Source organism: Paroedura picta, chromosome 14 (genome assembly GCF_049243985.1).
Source record: "Paroedura picta isolate Pp20150507F chromosome 14, Ppicta_v3.0, whole genome shotgun sequence".
In the NCBI taxonomy this organism is placed as follows: Eukaryota; Metazoa; Chordata; class Lepidosauria; order Squamata; family Gekkonidae; genus Paroedura; species Paroedura picta.
The window spans coordinates 11,869,056-11,881,931 of NC_135382.1; the positions used below are offsets into that span (position 1 = coordinate 11,869,056).

Consider the following 12,876-nt stretch of genomic DNA (forward strand, 5'->3'; position numbering starts at 1 on the left):
TCAAGAATTACATCAAGCCAATGATGAAAATGTGCTTTTGGGGACATCTTTGCTTTATGATGGATTTTAAACATTTCTTTTGCCACTTCCCAAACTTCTTAAGAGACTGATGTTATGTTTTCTTGTTTCATTTTCACTTTCTATGGCAAATTAGATTTAGATTTAGACTGGGAAAAGTGGTCCATGTCTACCTGCCTTTCTTGCTCATGATAGGGGGATGCAGTCCTGAGCCTTTGAGTTCAGGTGGCCAATTGGCTTCCGAAACAAGAACTGCAGTTTTATTACATACAAAGAAGACCATAAACACCCCAACCCCCACTCTCCATTGGAGGGAATGGTTGATCCTATTATGCTCTTGGGGTGGAGGAGTAGATTCCAGAATGTTAGTTTATTTGGGTAATGAAACCTAGATATAACATTGATTTGGGGTAATTTTTTTTTCTTGCTGGAAGTGAATTCTAAAGGCCCCAATTGCTCTTGTGAAATTGTACATGTTGCATTAAATTGTGTATTTTTATTATCAAGACTAGCTGCAAATCCAGCTTTTCTGGTTGCCCCCTGATTGGCCCTATTCCATCTCGGACACCCAGGACACTCTCCACCCCCCAGGCTGTTTCACAAATATTAAGAGGAACAATCAATAAGGATGTCTGGTGATAATGATGAAAGATAGGAGCTGGTGTCCTGCCATCCTAGAAGAACGGTCACCTCACTCCCATTTGTGTGGATACATCCACCAGCCCTCAAGAGCAGGCTTTTATGTGGGAGGAGTGCAATAGTCTGCAGCAGGAAGAAGACCAGCAAGGTCACAGGGACACAGGAAGCCACCTGTTACTGAATCAGACCACTGATCCGTCAAGGTCAGTATCGTCTACTCAGGGTTTCAGGTCTTTCACTTCACCCACTACTTGATGCTTTAAATTTGAGATGCCAGGATTAAACCTTCTGTATGAAAAAACAGATACACTGCCACTGAGCTACAACCCCACCATTTCCTGTAAGTCTTGCACTGTCAGCTTGGTATAGTGGTTAAGTAGTGGTTTCTAATCTGGACATTTGGTTGTGATTCCTCACTCCCCCTCCTTCTCCTCCTCCTCATGTAGCCAGGGTGACCTTGGACCAATCACAGTCCTGATAGAGCTGTTCTAACAGAGCAGTTCTGTTAGAGTTCTCTTAGCCCCAGCTACCTCACAGGTTGTCTGTTGTGGGGAGAGGAAGGGAAGATGATTGTAAGCCACCTTGAGAACCTCTTCTTCTTAGATAGAAGTCACCATATAACAACATTATGGTCAATTTGGATTTAAGAGGTTAGATTATTTTTATCTGAATAACTCTTTTTATTTGGACACCTGCCTAATTTGTATTTAAGAATCCAAAGGACAATTAATCTTGTCCCATGAGGTTTTTCTCTCTGTTTATTATCTACCACAGTGCACCGATAGGAGCTGCTACTGAATTTGTGAGGCCCTTTGAAATATGTAATGCTATTCAAATGATGATGATGATCATGATGATGATGATGATAATAATAATAATAATAATAATAATAATAATAATAGAACCCCTGTTAGGATCTGCTCAATGAGCTCTTTAGATCGAGGCAAGTCACAGATGAAAGATATGGCCTCCAGCAAGGACGATAAAAAACTGTAAACCCCACTCATATCTCCATTTAAGTTTTATGTTACTAATGTATGTAAAACTATACATATGATTACAAGTGCTAACATAAATTATGAAAAATTATTATGATATTTCAAATGTTTAGCTGACATATGCTTGAAATAAATAAAGTTATATGGAGCTGAATATGTACTGATGCACCTTTGCAACATTCAGAATATAATTCATTGTACATGTAACTCAGTTGTGGTTTAATATTGTGGAAAAATATTGTACATTTAAAAAGTCACAATGATTGAAATATTCCAAGCATTGAGCATTTATGCACTGGGAACATGGTAAGGTGGGGAAAGAAAACATTAAATATCGCAATGATTGGATGTTCTTACTATGACTGCTGTTTATATGCACAGTGCGCAAATACCTTTATTGGCATGATTTACTTAATATGTACTAGTCAGTACAGCCCTTCATTATATAACCCTTGTTAATGTTACCGATTATGGGGGTTATATCGTAGTTCAAGCACAAGGTGGCGCCATTGCCCAACACAAGACAAAACATCAAGGAGTAAGTGCTCTCTGGAAAGCTGCAGCCATTAAACAAAGAAATCTCAGATCTAAAGGAATCTGCTCCTTGTTGCAAGTAGATTGCAGGATAAAAAGACACATTAGGCACTTACAAAGCCAAAAAAAGGAAGATCTGGCTTGGAATCAAGGAAAAAGACTATTCCAGGAATAGCTGTGAGAAACTGTCCTGTGGATTAGATGTGCCTGGAAGGAGTCAGAGACAATGGAAATGCATCTCAGCAACAGGCCAGGTTGGTCTTTTTTCTTCCTTCTTTGCATGTGTGGGGCAATCTGTGAGTCCTTCCGCTATTCAGTGCCCGAGGAAAAGAAAAGTGGGTCTCTGTTGGCCAATGTGCTGAAGGATTTGCAAATAGGTGAAAAGGAGCTGTCTGCTCGCAGGGCCATGATCCTTTCTGAAGGCACCAAGCAATATTTCCATCTGGACCCTCACTCTGGGAACTTGGTATTGCAGGATAGACTAGACCGAGAAGCTCTGTGTGGCCAGAAGGACCCTTGTATCTTGCACTCAGAAATTGTGCTGGAAAACCCACTGCAAGTGCACAGAATAGAAGTTGAAGTAGAGGATGTGAATGACAATTCCCCCCAATTCTCTAAAAAGGAATTCCTTTTTGAAATACCTGAGCAGGTACCAACAAGTACCAGGTTCCCCTTGGAGAGAGCTCAGGATTCGGATAAAGGAGAAAATGCTGTTCAGAACTACACCCTTAGTCCTAACAACCACTTTAGGTTGGACGTGCAAGGTCACAGTGACGGTACCAACTCTGCAGAGTTAGTATTGCAAAAACAACTAGACCGGGAAGAGAATGCAGAACTTTTCCTTATTCTGTCGGCTGTTGATGGAGGGACCCCAATGAGAACAGGCACAGCACAAATTATCATTAAAGTTCTGGACAACAATGACAATTTCCCCCAGTTTGGTGACTCTGTGTACAAAGTGAAACTGAAAGAAAACACGCCAAGTGGGACTCTTGTGACCAAAGTGGAAGCAACTGACAGGGATTTTGGTTCCTATGGAGCCATCACCTATTCTTTCAGCCAGGCACCAGAGAATGTGCTCAAAGCATTCAATCTAAACAAACATACTGGGGACCTTACTGTTGCAGGAACCATTGATTATGAAGAGGAGAGAAGTTTTGAGATAAACATTAAAGCCACGGATGGAGGGGGGCTCTCTGCATATTGCAAGATTATTGTGGAGGTTGAGGACAGGAATGACAATGCTCCAGAGGTGACCCTCACGTCCATCACCAGTCCATTAACTGAAGTTTCCCCCCTGGATACAGTGGTGGCCCTCTTCCGTGTCACGGATCGAGACTCTGGAGATAATGGCAGAATTGCCTGCACAACTGAGGCAAACTTGCCTTTCATCTTGAAAGCATCTGTGAATAAATACTATCAACTAGTGACCCAGCAGCCCCTGGACCGCGAAAGCGTCTCAGAGTACAACATCACCCTCACAGCCACAGACTGGGGCTCTCCCAGGCTCACTTCAACAAGAATAATTAATGTCCTGATCTCAGATGTGAATGACAATGCTCCAGCATTTGAGAAGTCAACATATGAAATGCTGCTACGGGAAAATAATATCCCAGGTCTCCTGATAGGGCTGGTCCAAGCCAGGGACCTTGACACAGCACAGAATGCCAAAGTGACCTATTCTCTTTTGCCTGGGAAGGTCAGTGATCAACCCGTATCTTCTTACGTCTCCATCAACTCTGAAACTGGGAATCTGTATGCCATCCGCTCAGTGGACTATGAGGAGGTGAAAGAATTCTATGTGACTGTGAGGGCTGTGGACAGCGGTTCTCCTCCCTTGAGCTCTGAAGCTGTTGTCCAAGTTGTTGTCATGGATGAAAATGATAATGCCCCGTTCATCCTCTACCCTCTTCAGAATGGCACCACCCCATCCAATGACCTGGTTCCCCGGGGGGCGGAGGCTGGCTACCTGGTCACCAAGGTGGTGGCAGTGGACAGAGATTCCGGTCAGAACTCCTGGCTTTCCTACGAGCTCCTGAAGGCCACCGAACCGGGTCTATTCAGTGTGGGAGCCCAGAATGGAGAAGTGAAAACCACAAGACCAATTAACAAACGAGACACCGTCAAACAGAAACTCATCATTGGAGTCAGAGATAACGGTCACCCTCCCCAGTCCACCTCTGCAGCACTAAGCATTCTACTTGTGGATGGCTTTTCTGACCCTTATATGAAAATGGTGGAGATCCCAAAGGAGGAAGTGGTGGGGGAGGAAGACCGAACCCTGACTATGTATCTGGTCATATGCTTGGCTGTTATCTCCTCCATTTTTCTGGTCTCTATGTTGGCATTTGTTGCCATCAAGATTCATAAAAGGAGGAAGTTCATAGAGAGCTCAGCCCTGAATTTCCCAGTGGGACCAAATTTCCCAGAGACCTATGGAGATGCTGATTCTGGATCTCTTTCCCGGGCTTACAACTATGAGGTGTGTTTAGCTGGTGGATCTCTGAGCAGCGAGTTCAGGTTTCTCAGGCCTCTCTTTCCTGTCTATTCTGTGGAGCCTGCTCAGACTCAGGGAGCACAAAGGATTTCATCTGGTCCCCAAGAAGTCTCCAGTAATGGAGCAGAAGGTCAGGTCATGAATCAGGTAAGGATATAATTGTCTTCGCATTCACTTTGTCAAATGCACCTTAACATTTGTGTTTCACTTTTGCTATTATTTGGTTTCATTTAATAAATAGAACATCTACTGGATTGCTTTGGATTCAGGGATTTCATCTTGTTCCCAAGAACTGTCCAAAGATGCAGAAGATAATCAATTCATTTATATTTATAGGCTGCCCCTATTGAGCCAGTCATGAACTTTAGGAGAATATTGTTGGCATCCCATTTATGTATCCCAATTTGAAATCCTTAATATCTGAATGACTAACAAACCCATTACAGGAGTATCCAAACTGGCTCTCTAGATGTCTGTGGTATACAATCATGCTGGCAGGGGCTCATGGGAACTGTAGTCCATGGACATCTGGAAAGCCACAGTTTGGTCACCTCTTCCTCATAAGCAAGTCCCACAAAGAGAGACTTGGGAGACCATATGGGCTGCAATGGTGTCTTAGGAGGCATGTGTGTTATTAGTCCTGTTGTTGATACCTGGATTGATGAATGTTTCAATTCTTTGTTCTATGGATAATGGAAATCAGTCTTTCAGTATTAACATACAGAATGATTTGAAAACCAGGAACTGGGGAGATGTCTCTCTGGTGAGCCCAGCCAGTTTCCAAAAATATTATACAATATTTATTTGAATATATTGTTAAAAAGTAGCATGGGAATCTCTGAGTTGATGCTTCCTGACAATGGTCTCCAATACTGCTTGAGCACCTGTTTGAACTATGCAGGTTCTTTAAAAATGTGGATAGAAGACATGAATGATGATGATCATCCCAAGTTGTCTGATGATGAATTCCATGTACAGATGACCCTAATGTATTCTTGTCCATTGTGTGGAAGCTAAAGCTTTGGATATTGATTCAAGTGCACAGAACACATGCTCATTATGTTGGCGGCCTCAGAAAATACTTTTCATTTTAATCAAATCTGGGAAAATCTTTGTTTTGGGTCAAATTGATTATGAACAAAGAAAACTCAGGTATCACCATGGTCTCTGAATGATAGATGACAAAGGTGTGGCACTGTAAGGTCCTTGTGTAGGGTGAGAACTTTCCAGAGGTGTCAATCAAAATGTTCACAAGCACATACTGTTCCAGAGTCCTGTGGTGACTCTTTTCAATACCACAATGTTAGATGATGTGTATAACAACAGAAGCTTGGATCAATCCAGGTTTACCACTCAGTCTCATCTAATTCCCCTTCTAACCAAGGGCTAGGTGTATCATGATGACTAGACCAAAGGAAAATTGCATCACCATTACTGACTAGGTGTCTGGTACCCTATACATTTTCTGTTACAGAACCTGAGGGATCTACCCTGGGACCTTTTTTGTTTGCTGTTAGGATTTCTGTAGGATTGTTATCCTACCATCATTTTCTGTTGATGGGCGAGCCCTTCTGTCAGAAATAGATGTGAGGGCAATTTTTGCTGGTATTATTCCTCTGTAGAGTTGACTATCCTCCTGCCTGTGAAGGTCTCCCAGCCCCCAGGAGCAGAATCTCAGGAGCTTTTGTGGACTGCAGCAGGAAAGGAGAGGCAGGAGAAGGTCATTTCAAAACTCCGTACCACTTGACATTTATTCATGTAAGAATGCTGTGGACTGTTTGAACTGTGATGCTTATTCAAATAACTATTGTGTCAAGTCATTTATTCTCTGGTCCAAGACCATCAGGAAGTACCATCCAAGCAAATGTAGAGTACAATATGTCAGATAAGGCACACATAAAAACTTCAATAAAGTCTCACATGTACGTGCAGAATCTAGACATCTATATTGTAATCTTTCCTTCTGTTGTTGTATTATCAAACTGGAAAATTCAGCCACTTTGAATGTAATCTCATTCTTATCTTCTAAAAATTTGCAAAGATATAAACTTCTATCTTTTCTGGGGTTTTCTGCGCATAAGAGCTATGCAAGTATCCCATATGTGCTTATACAGTATAAATATTTTTAGATGAACATTTGTCTCATGTTTATATAATGGACAGGATCCAAAGAAGAGACATATATAGTGAAAACGTTAAGACTAGAATATATGCTGGCCAGGTTTATGTCCATGGCCAGAAATTTTATGGTGAGGAAGCAGGTATGCACTGAGAGAGAACTGTGGGAGAACTATGAGATGTATGCGATACAGTTTGAACCATTAGCTAGTTCTGAGAACTTCAAATGGTGTTTTTTAAATTTTTATTTTAATGAGCCACCCACAGTGATCTGCAACAAACTGCTTTTCAGGTTGAAGAGGATAAAAAAAAACACACACACACACACACACACACACACAACAGCAACAACAATAAAAACACTGTAAAGGTAAGTACTTGGACCAGCCTACCTACCTAAGGTCCAGAGAGGGAACTGAGCTCTGTGTTGATAGTTATAGCCTTCTGTTTTGATGGTAAGATGAAACTTACACACCAGATGAAACTCAAAATCCACAATCTTGCAGCCCAAGTCTAAATCATGAACTGTGAGAAGATTTTTGATGTCTAGGAAGCAGGTTTGAAAGTACAAATCTTTATAACAGAGAGAGAATCAGCTATGAGAACCTCTGTGTTTTCATCGTAGGACTGTCAGATTAGGGTTGGAGAGGTGCAGGTTCATATCCCTGATCTCTTTTGGAAGCTTGCTGGATGACCTTGGGCCAGTCAGTCTCTCAGCCTAACCTACCTCGTAGGATAATTGGAGGAGAGGAGAATGTTGTAAACCACTTTTGGGCCCCATTGAGGAATGAACTCAAATAAATGTACTCCTTCCCAGTAATCCAAGTATACTTTCATTGTATGCATGCCTCATTTGGTTTTACATGGTTTTGAATCTGCAAGAAAGAAGGAAGAGGTTCAAGTTTCTTCAAAAAGGAAATCCAGCAAGATATTTCAATATTTTTCTGGTAATCAGTAAAGATTGTGGGAGTTATATTCTTGGTCCAGCACAAGGTGGTGCTATTGCACAACATAACACTTTTTGGGGAATATACTCTCCTCAAACCTTGTAGCGTTCAAAGAAAGACATCTCGGAGAGAAAGGCAACAGACCTGCAATGCAAACAGATTCTTGAAAGGCTACAGCATCTATTTCCAAAAGGGTTAAAGGAAAAGGAAAGCTTTGCCTTGGAATTACAGGGAAGACATTCACTTCCAGCAGCTGCTTTACAGAGAATCATCCACTGTATCAAGTGTGCCTTGAAGGACACTGAGATGAAGGAAAAGTATTCCCACAGCAGACAAGGTTGGTCTTTTTTTGTTTATCTCTTCATGTGTGGGGCCATCTGTGAGTCCTTCCACTATTCCATGCCCGAGGAAAGGAAAAGTGGGTCTCTGGTGGCCAATGTGCTGAAGGATTTGCAAATAGATGCAAAGGAGCTGCCTGAGCGTAGGGCCCGCCTGGTGTTTGAAGGCACAAAGGAATATTTGCAGCTGGATACTCAATCTGGGAATGTTCTATTACAGGACAGAATAGACCGAGAAGCTTTATGTGGTCAGAAGGACCCTTGCGTCATACTCTGTGATATTGTGCTAGAAAACCCATTGCAAGTGCAAAGAATTGAGGTTGAAATAGAGGATGTGAACGACAATTCCCCTCAGTTCTCTAAAAAGGAATATATTTTTGAAATATCGGAGCATACCTCAACGAAAACCCGAATGCCCTTGGAGAAGGCTGAAGATGCAGACAAAGGAGAAAATAGTGTTCAGAAATATTTCATCAGTCCTGATGACCATTTTAGCCTGGATGTGCAAAATCGAAGTGAGGGTGGTGAATACGTGGAATTAATCTTGCAGAAACAGTTGGACCGAGAAGAAGCAGCACAGCATGTCCTGATTTTGTCAGCTGTGGATGGGGGAAGTCCAAGGAAAACGGGCACAGCGAAAATTGTGATCGATGTTCTGGATGCCAATGACAACGCACCCGAGTTTCTTCACTCTGTGTTCAAGGTAAAAATAAAGGAAAATTGCCTGCCCAACTCACTTGTCACTAAAGTGGAGGCAACTGATAAGGATTTGGGTTCTTATGGAGATATCACTTATTCTTTCAGTCAGCTGCCAGATAACATGGCTGGATTATTCAAGTTAAACAAACATACTGGAGAGCTAACTGTAGCTGGCCTCATGGATTATGAAGAAAACAAAAACTACGAGGTAAATATCAGAGCCACGGATGGAGGGGGGCTGTCTGATTACTGCAAAGTCATTGTGGAAGTTGAAGACAGAAATGACAATTCCCCAGAGGTGATGGTCACATCGCTCACCAGCCCATTGCCAGAAGATTCTCCTCCAGATACAGTGGTGGCCCTCCTCCGTGTCACAGATCGAGATGCTGGAGAAAATGGCCAAACTGCCTGCACCATGGAGACAAACGTACCATTCGTGTTGAAAGCCTCTGTGAATAATTACTACCAACTGGTGACCCAGCAGTCCCTAGACAGAGAAAAGGCATCGGAGTACAACATCACCCTCACAGCCACAGACAGGGGCAATCCGAGGCTCACTTCAATTAGAATTATTAATGTCCTAATCACAGATGTTAATGACAATGCTCCAGTATTTGATAAGACATTGTATAAAGTAAAACTTCTGGAAAATAATATTCCGGGACTTCTAATGGGACTGGTGCATGCTAATGATCTCGATACAGAACGGAATGCCAAACTGATCTACTCACTTTTGCCTGGGAAGGTCAGTGACCAACCTGTGTCCTCTTATGTCTCCATCAACTCTGAAACTGGGAATCTGTATGCTATACGCTCAGTGGACTACGAGCAGGTGAAAGAATTCCATGTGACAGTGAGGGCTGCGGACAGCGGTTCTCCTCCCCTGAGCTCTGAAGTTATGGTCCGAGTTGTTGTCATGGATGAAAATGACAATGCCCCGTTCATCCTCTACCCTCTTCAGAATGGCTCTTCCCCATCCAATGACTTGGTTCCCCGGGGAGCGGAGGCTGGCTACCTGGTCACCAAGGTGGTGGCAGTGGACAGAGATTCCGGCCAGAACTCCTGGCTTTCCTACGAGCTCCTGAAGGCCACCGAACCGGGTCTGTTCAGTGTGGGGGCCCAGAATGGAGAAGTGAAAACAACGAGGCCAATTACCAAACGAGACACCGTCAAACAGAAACTTATCATTGGAGTCAGAGATAATGGTCACCCTCCCCAGTCCACCTCTGCAGCACTAAACATTCTTCTTGTGGATGGCTTTTCTGACCCTTATATGAAGATGGTGGAGATCCCGAAGGAGGAAGTGGTGGGGGAGGAAGACCGTACCCTGACTATGTATCTGGTTATATGCTTGGCTGTCATCTCCTCCATTTTTCTGGTCTCTATGTTGGCATTTGTTGCCATCAAGGTACATAAAAGGAGAAGGTACTTAGAGAGCTCCACCCTGAATTTCCCGGTGGGACCAAATTTCCCAGAGAACTGTGGAGATGCTGATGGTGGATCACTTTCCCGGGCTTACAACTATGAGGTGTGCTTAGCCGGCGGATCTCTGAGTAGCGAGTTCAGGTTTCTCAGGCCCCTCTTTCCTGTCTTTTCTGTGGAGCCTCCTCACAACAAAGAGAAAGTAAGGATTTCATCTGCTTCTCAGGAAGTACCCAGCCAGGCAGCTGAAGATCATCTCATGAACCAGGTGAGACTATAATTTTACTCTAATTCTTATTTCCAATTTTAGAATTCCTTATAATGGTAATATTTAAAATCTTAGAGAGATAGGAAAGCATTAGCCTGAACTTGGGGAATCCTTAAACTTTCATGACCTATTGAACCCCTACCCCCCGAGAATTATCTGTTGTTGTTTTTTTGCTGCTGCTGATGTCTTAAGTTTGTTTATTTATGAAGCGTAGTTTTGTTGCTTGTCCAGGACCGTTTATGCACTGGAGGTTTCATGTTGGGCTGCAGGCTGGAGTTTTAGTTGTTGCAGGTTGTCCCACCGCTTCCTGTACCCACATGGGGGGAGCATTTGGTCTGGTGCACCTCATCTGCCCCCAATTTGTGCTCCTGCATGAGAGCTGGGGCAGGGAAGTTCCCGATGCATAAACGGTCCAGGGGAGGCAGTCTGGCCTCCACACTTACTCCAGCTGGCCAGACTGAGGAGCTACCTGCTGTCAGGTCCCATGGGACAGAGGCTACTCCTGAATCAGCCTACCTTTACTCTCAGAATATTCTGGTCTCCAGATCTAGACCATGGTTCAAATACAATATTTACTCATTCTATTCAGAAAAGGAGAAAGTCAGGGAAAATAGCTACTTATTATTAGCTTACTTCCTTTATAGTTTGCCTTTCTTGTTGGAACTCAAAGAAGATAACAGAATTATAAATCAATTATGAAAAGACAGGTATGATGTGTACAACAAATAGTGCAACAAAACTTGGTTATGTAACTAAAGAAGCAATGGAATACTGACTGTATCTCCAACAGGCAGCTGTTGCAGGGGGTACTTTAAAAAGAGTTTTGCTCTGATGAGGGGAGCATACCAAGACAGGAAGTCCTGAAGATATCTAGGTCCCAAGCCATGAAGGGCTTTCTAGGGAATAACCAACATGTTGAACAGAATCTGGGAATTACCAGGTAACAGATTGGGTGACTACAGGAGGTATTCTGCACGGAGCCAAATAAAACAGTTTAAAAAACAACCAGTTTAGACGGCTTTATTATATTACAATTGTTGTTCTGCATTGAATATAGTATGTTGAAAAACTATGTTGCAATGCTCTCTACATGAAACAATTCATAGCCCTGCCCCCTGTAGATTTGCCAACTTTGCTTTGTTCTCTAATGCAGTCACTAATCTGCATAACCAAGGAGCCTCTCTGCATGACTAATATTACGTCTCAGACAGGCAGGAGAGAAATGAATTGGTGAAAAGCATCTTTCAGAAACAACGCTTAAAAGACGCTTAAAGCACCGAAGAGGCAGTTCACCATACAGAGCAAAATCAGTTTTGCGGAGTAAATTTACTCTTCTGTGCAGAGATCAGAAAAACAACGATGTATTTAGTGAGTTTTCATCAGCGTTTCCATCATGCAGAAGAGGCCCTGGATAGGTGAAGTATGTACACTCCATCATGTTCCCAAGAATAACCAAGCTGTAGCATTCTGTACAAGGTGGAGTTTCCAAGTCAGTGTTGTTGGCAGATTTATGTAGACTGCCTTACTACCTAGCCACCTGTATCCTCATGGCTAGATCAATCAGGTAAAAAAAAATAGCCATAATCCATGCTAAATGCCGTCTGGGTCCCCCTCCAGCAGGGGAAGAAACAAATTTTTGCAACTGAATTAACTTGCTTCTTCAGCAATAATATTACATCCAGTAGTAACCCCTAGACTCTTAACTAAAGCAATGAAGGTCATCTGACTCCCTTCCAATGCAGGAAGCCCAATGCTCTTGAAGTCCTCAGTCTATCCAACCATTATTACCTCTGTCTTGTCAGAATTTAACTTGTTTTCTCGTATGCATTTAACCACTGCAGTCAGATATTGACTCAGGCCAGCTACGGCAGCATCAGGTGGTTGAAACTGAGAAAATCCAAGTATCATCCGTATATTCTTGACAACCAATTTAGAAGCTACAAATGATTTCTCCCAGTGACTACATAACATGGGAGATTAAGACTGAGCCTTATGTTATCTCAACAACTGGTTCCTTTTGGCAACTCTCAAAGTCTGTAAACAACATTCCAGAGCACGGCCCTTGCTACTTACTTGTACCTCCAAATATCTCTGTAGGATGATATAGTCTACTGTTCAATGGCTGCTGACAGGTCCAATGACAACAACAAAGATGTATAACATTAGTCTGCAGTCGTGGCAATATAATCAGCTAAATCCATGGACACCTTCTCTATGTTTTATCCTGGACAGGAGCCTGGTTAAGGCGGTCTAGAGCAGGTGTATTATCCAGTAAGACAAGGTGTTGCTTTGCCACTACTCTGTCCGTTATCTTGCAGAGAAAGGGCAGATTAGAGATGGGATGCTGACTGGTCATCTCATTCTTCCCCAGTGATGGTTTCTAAATAAATTGACAACC

The 12,876-nt window shown here is 42.7% G+C and overlaps 1 protein-coding gene across 4 annotated transcripts in view; it reads left to right on the forward strand.

Annotated features, from left to right (window-relative positions):
* The window catches only part of LOC143824016 (protocadherin beta-16-like), a 234,763-nt gene that overhangs the window by 6,212 nt on the left and 215,675 nt on the right, over positions 1-12,876 (forward strand). Inside the window, exons 1-2 of one of the 4 annotated variants that reach the window (XM_077310818.1) lie at positions 5,506-8,088; positions 8,310-10,478. The exons of 1 other annotated variant lie outside the window; for it this stretch is intronic. In XM_077310818.1, coding sequence (XP_077166933.1) covers positions 8,502-10,478 — 1,977 coding nt within the window. In that variant the 5' untranslated portion in view covers positions 5,506-8,088; positions 8,310-8,501. Of the gene's footprint in view, positions 1-1,449; positions 4,834-5,501; positions 10,479-12,876 lie in introns of those variants that run through there. 2 more of the 4 variants (XM_077310803.1, XM_077310800.1) reach the window with 2 other exon arrangements.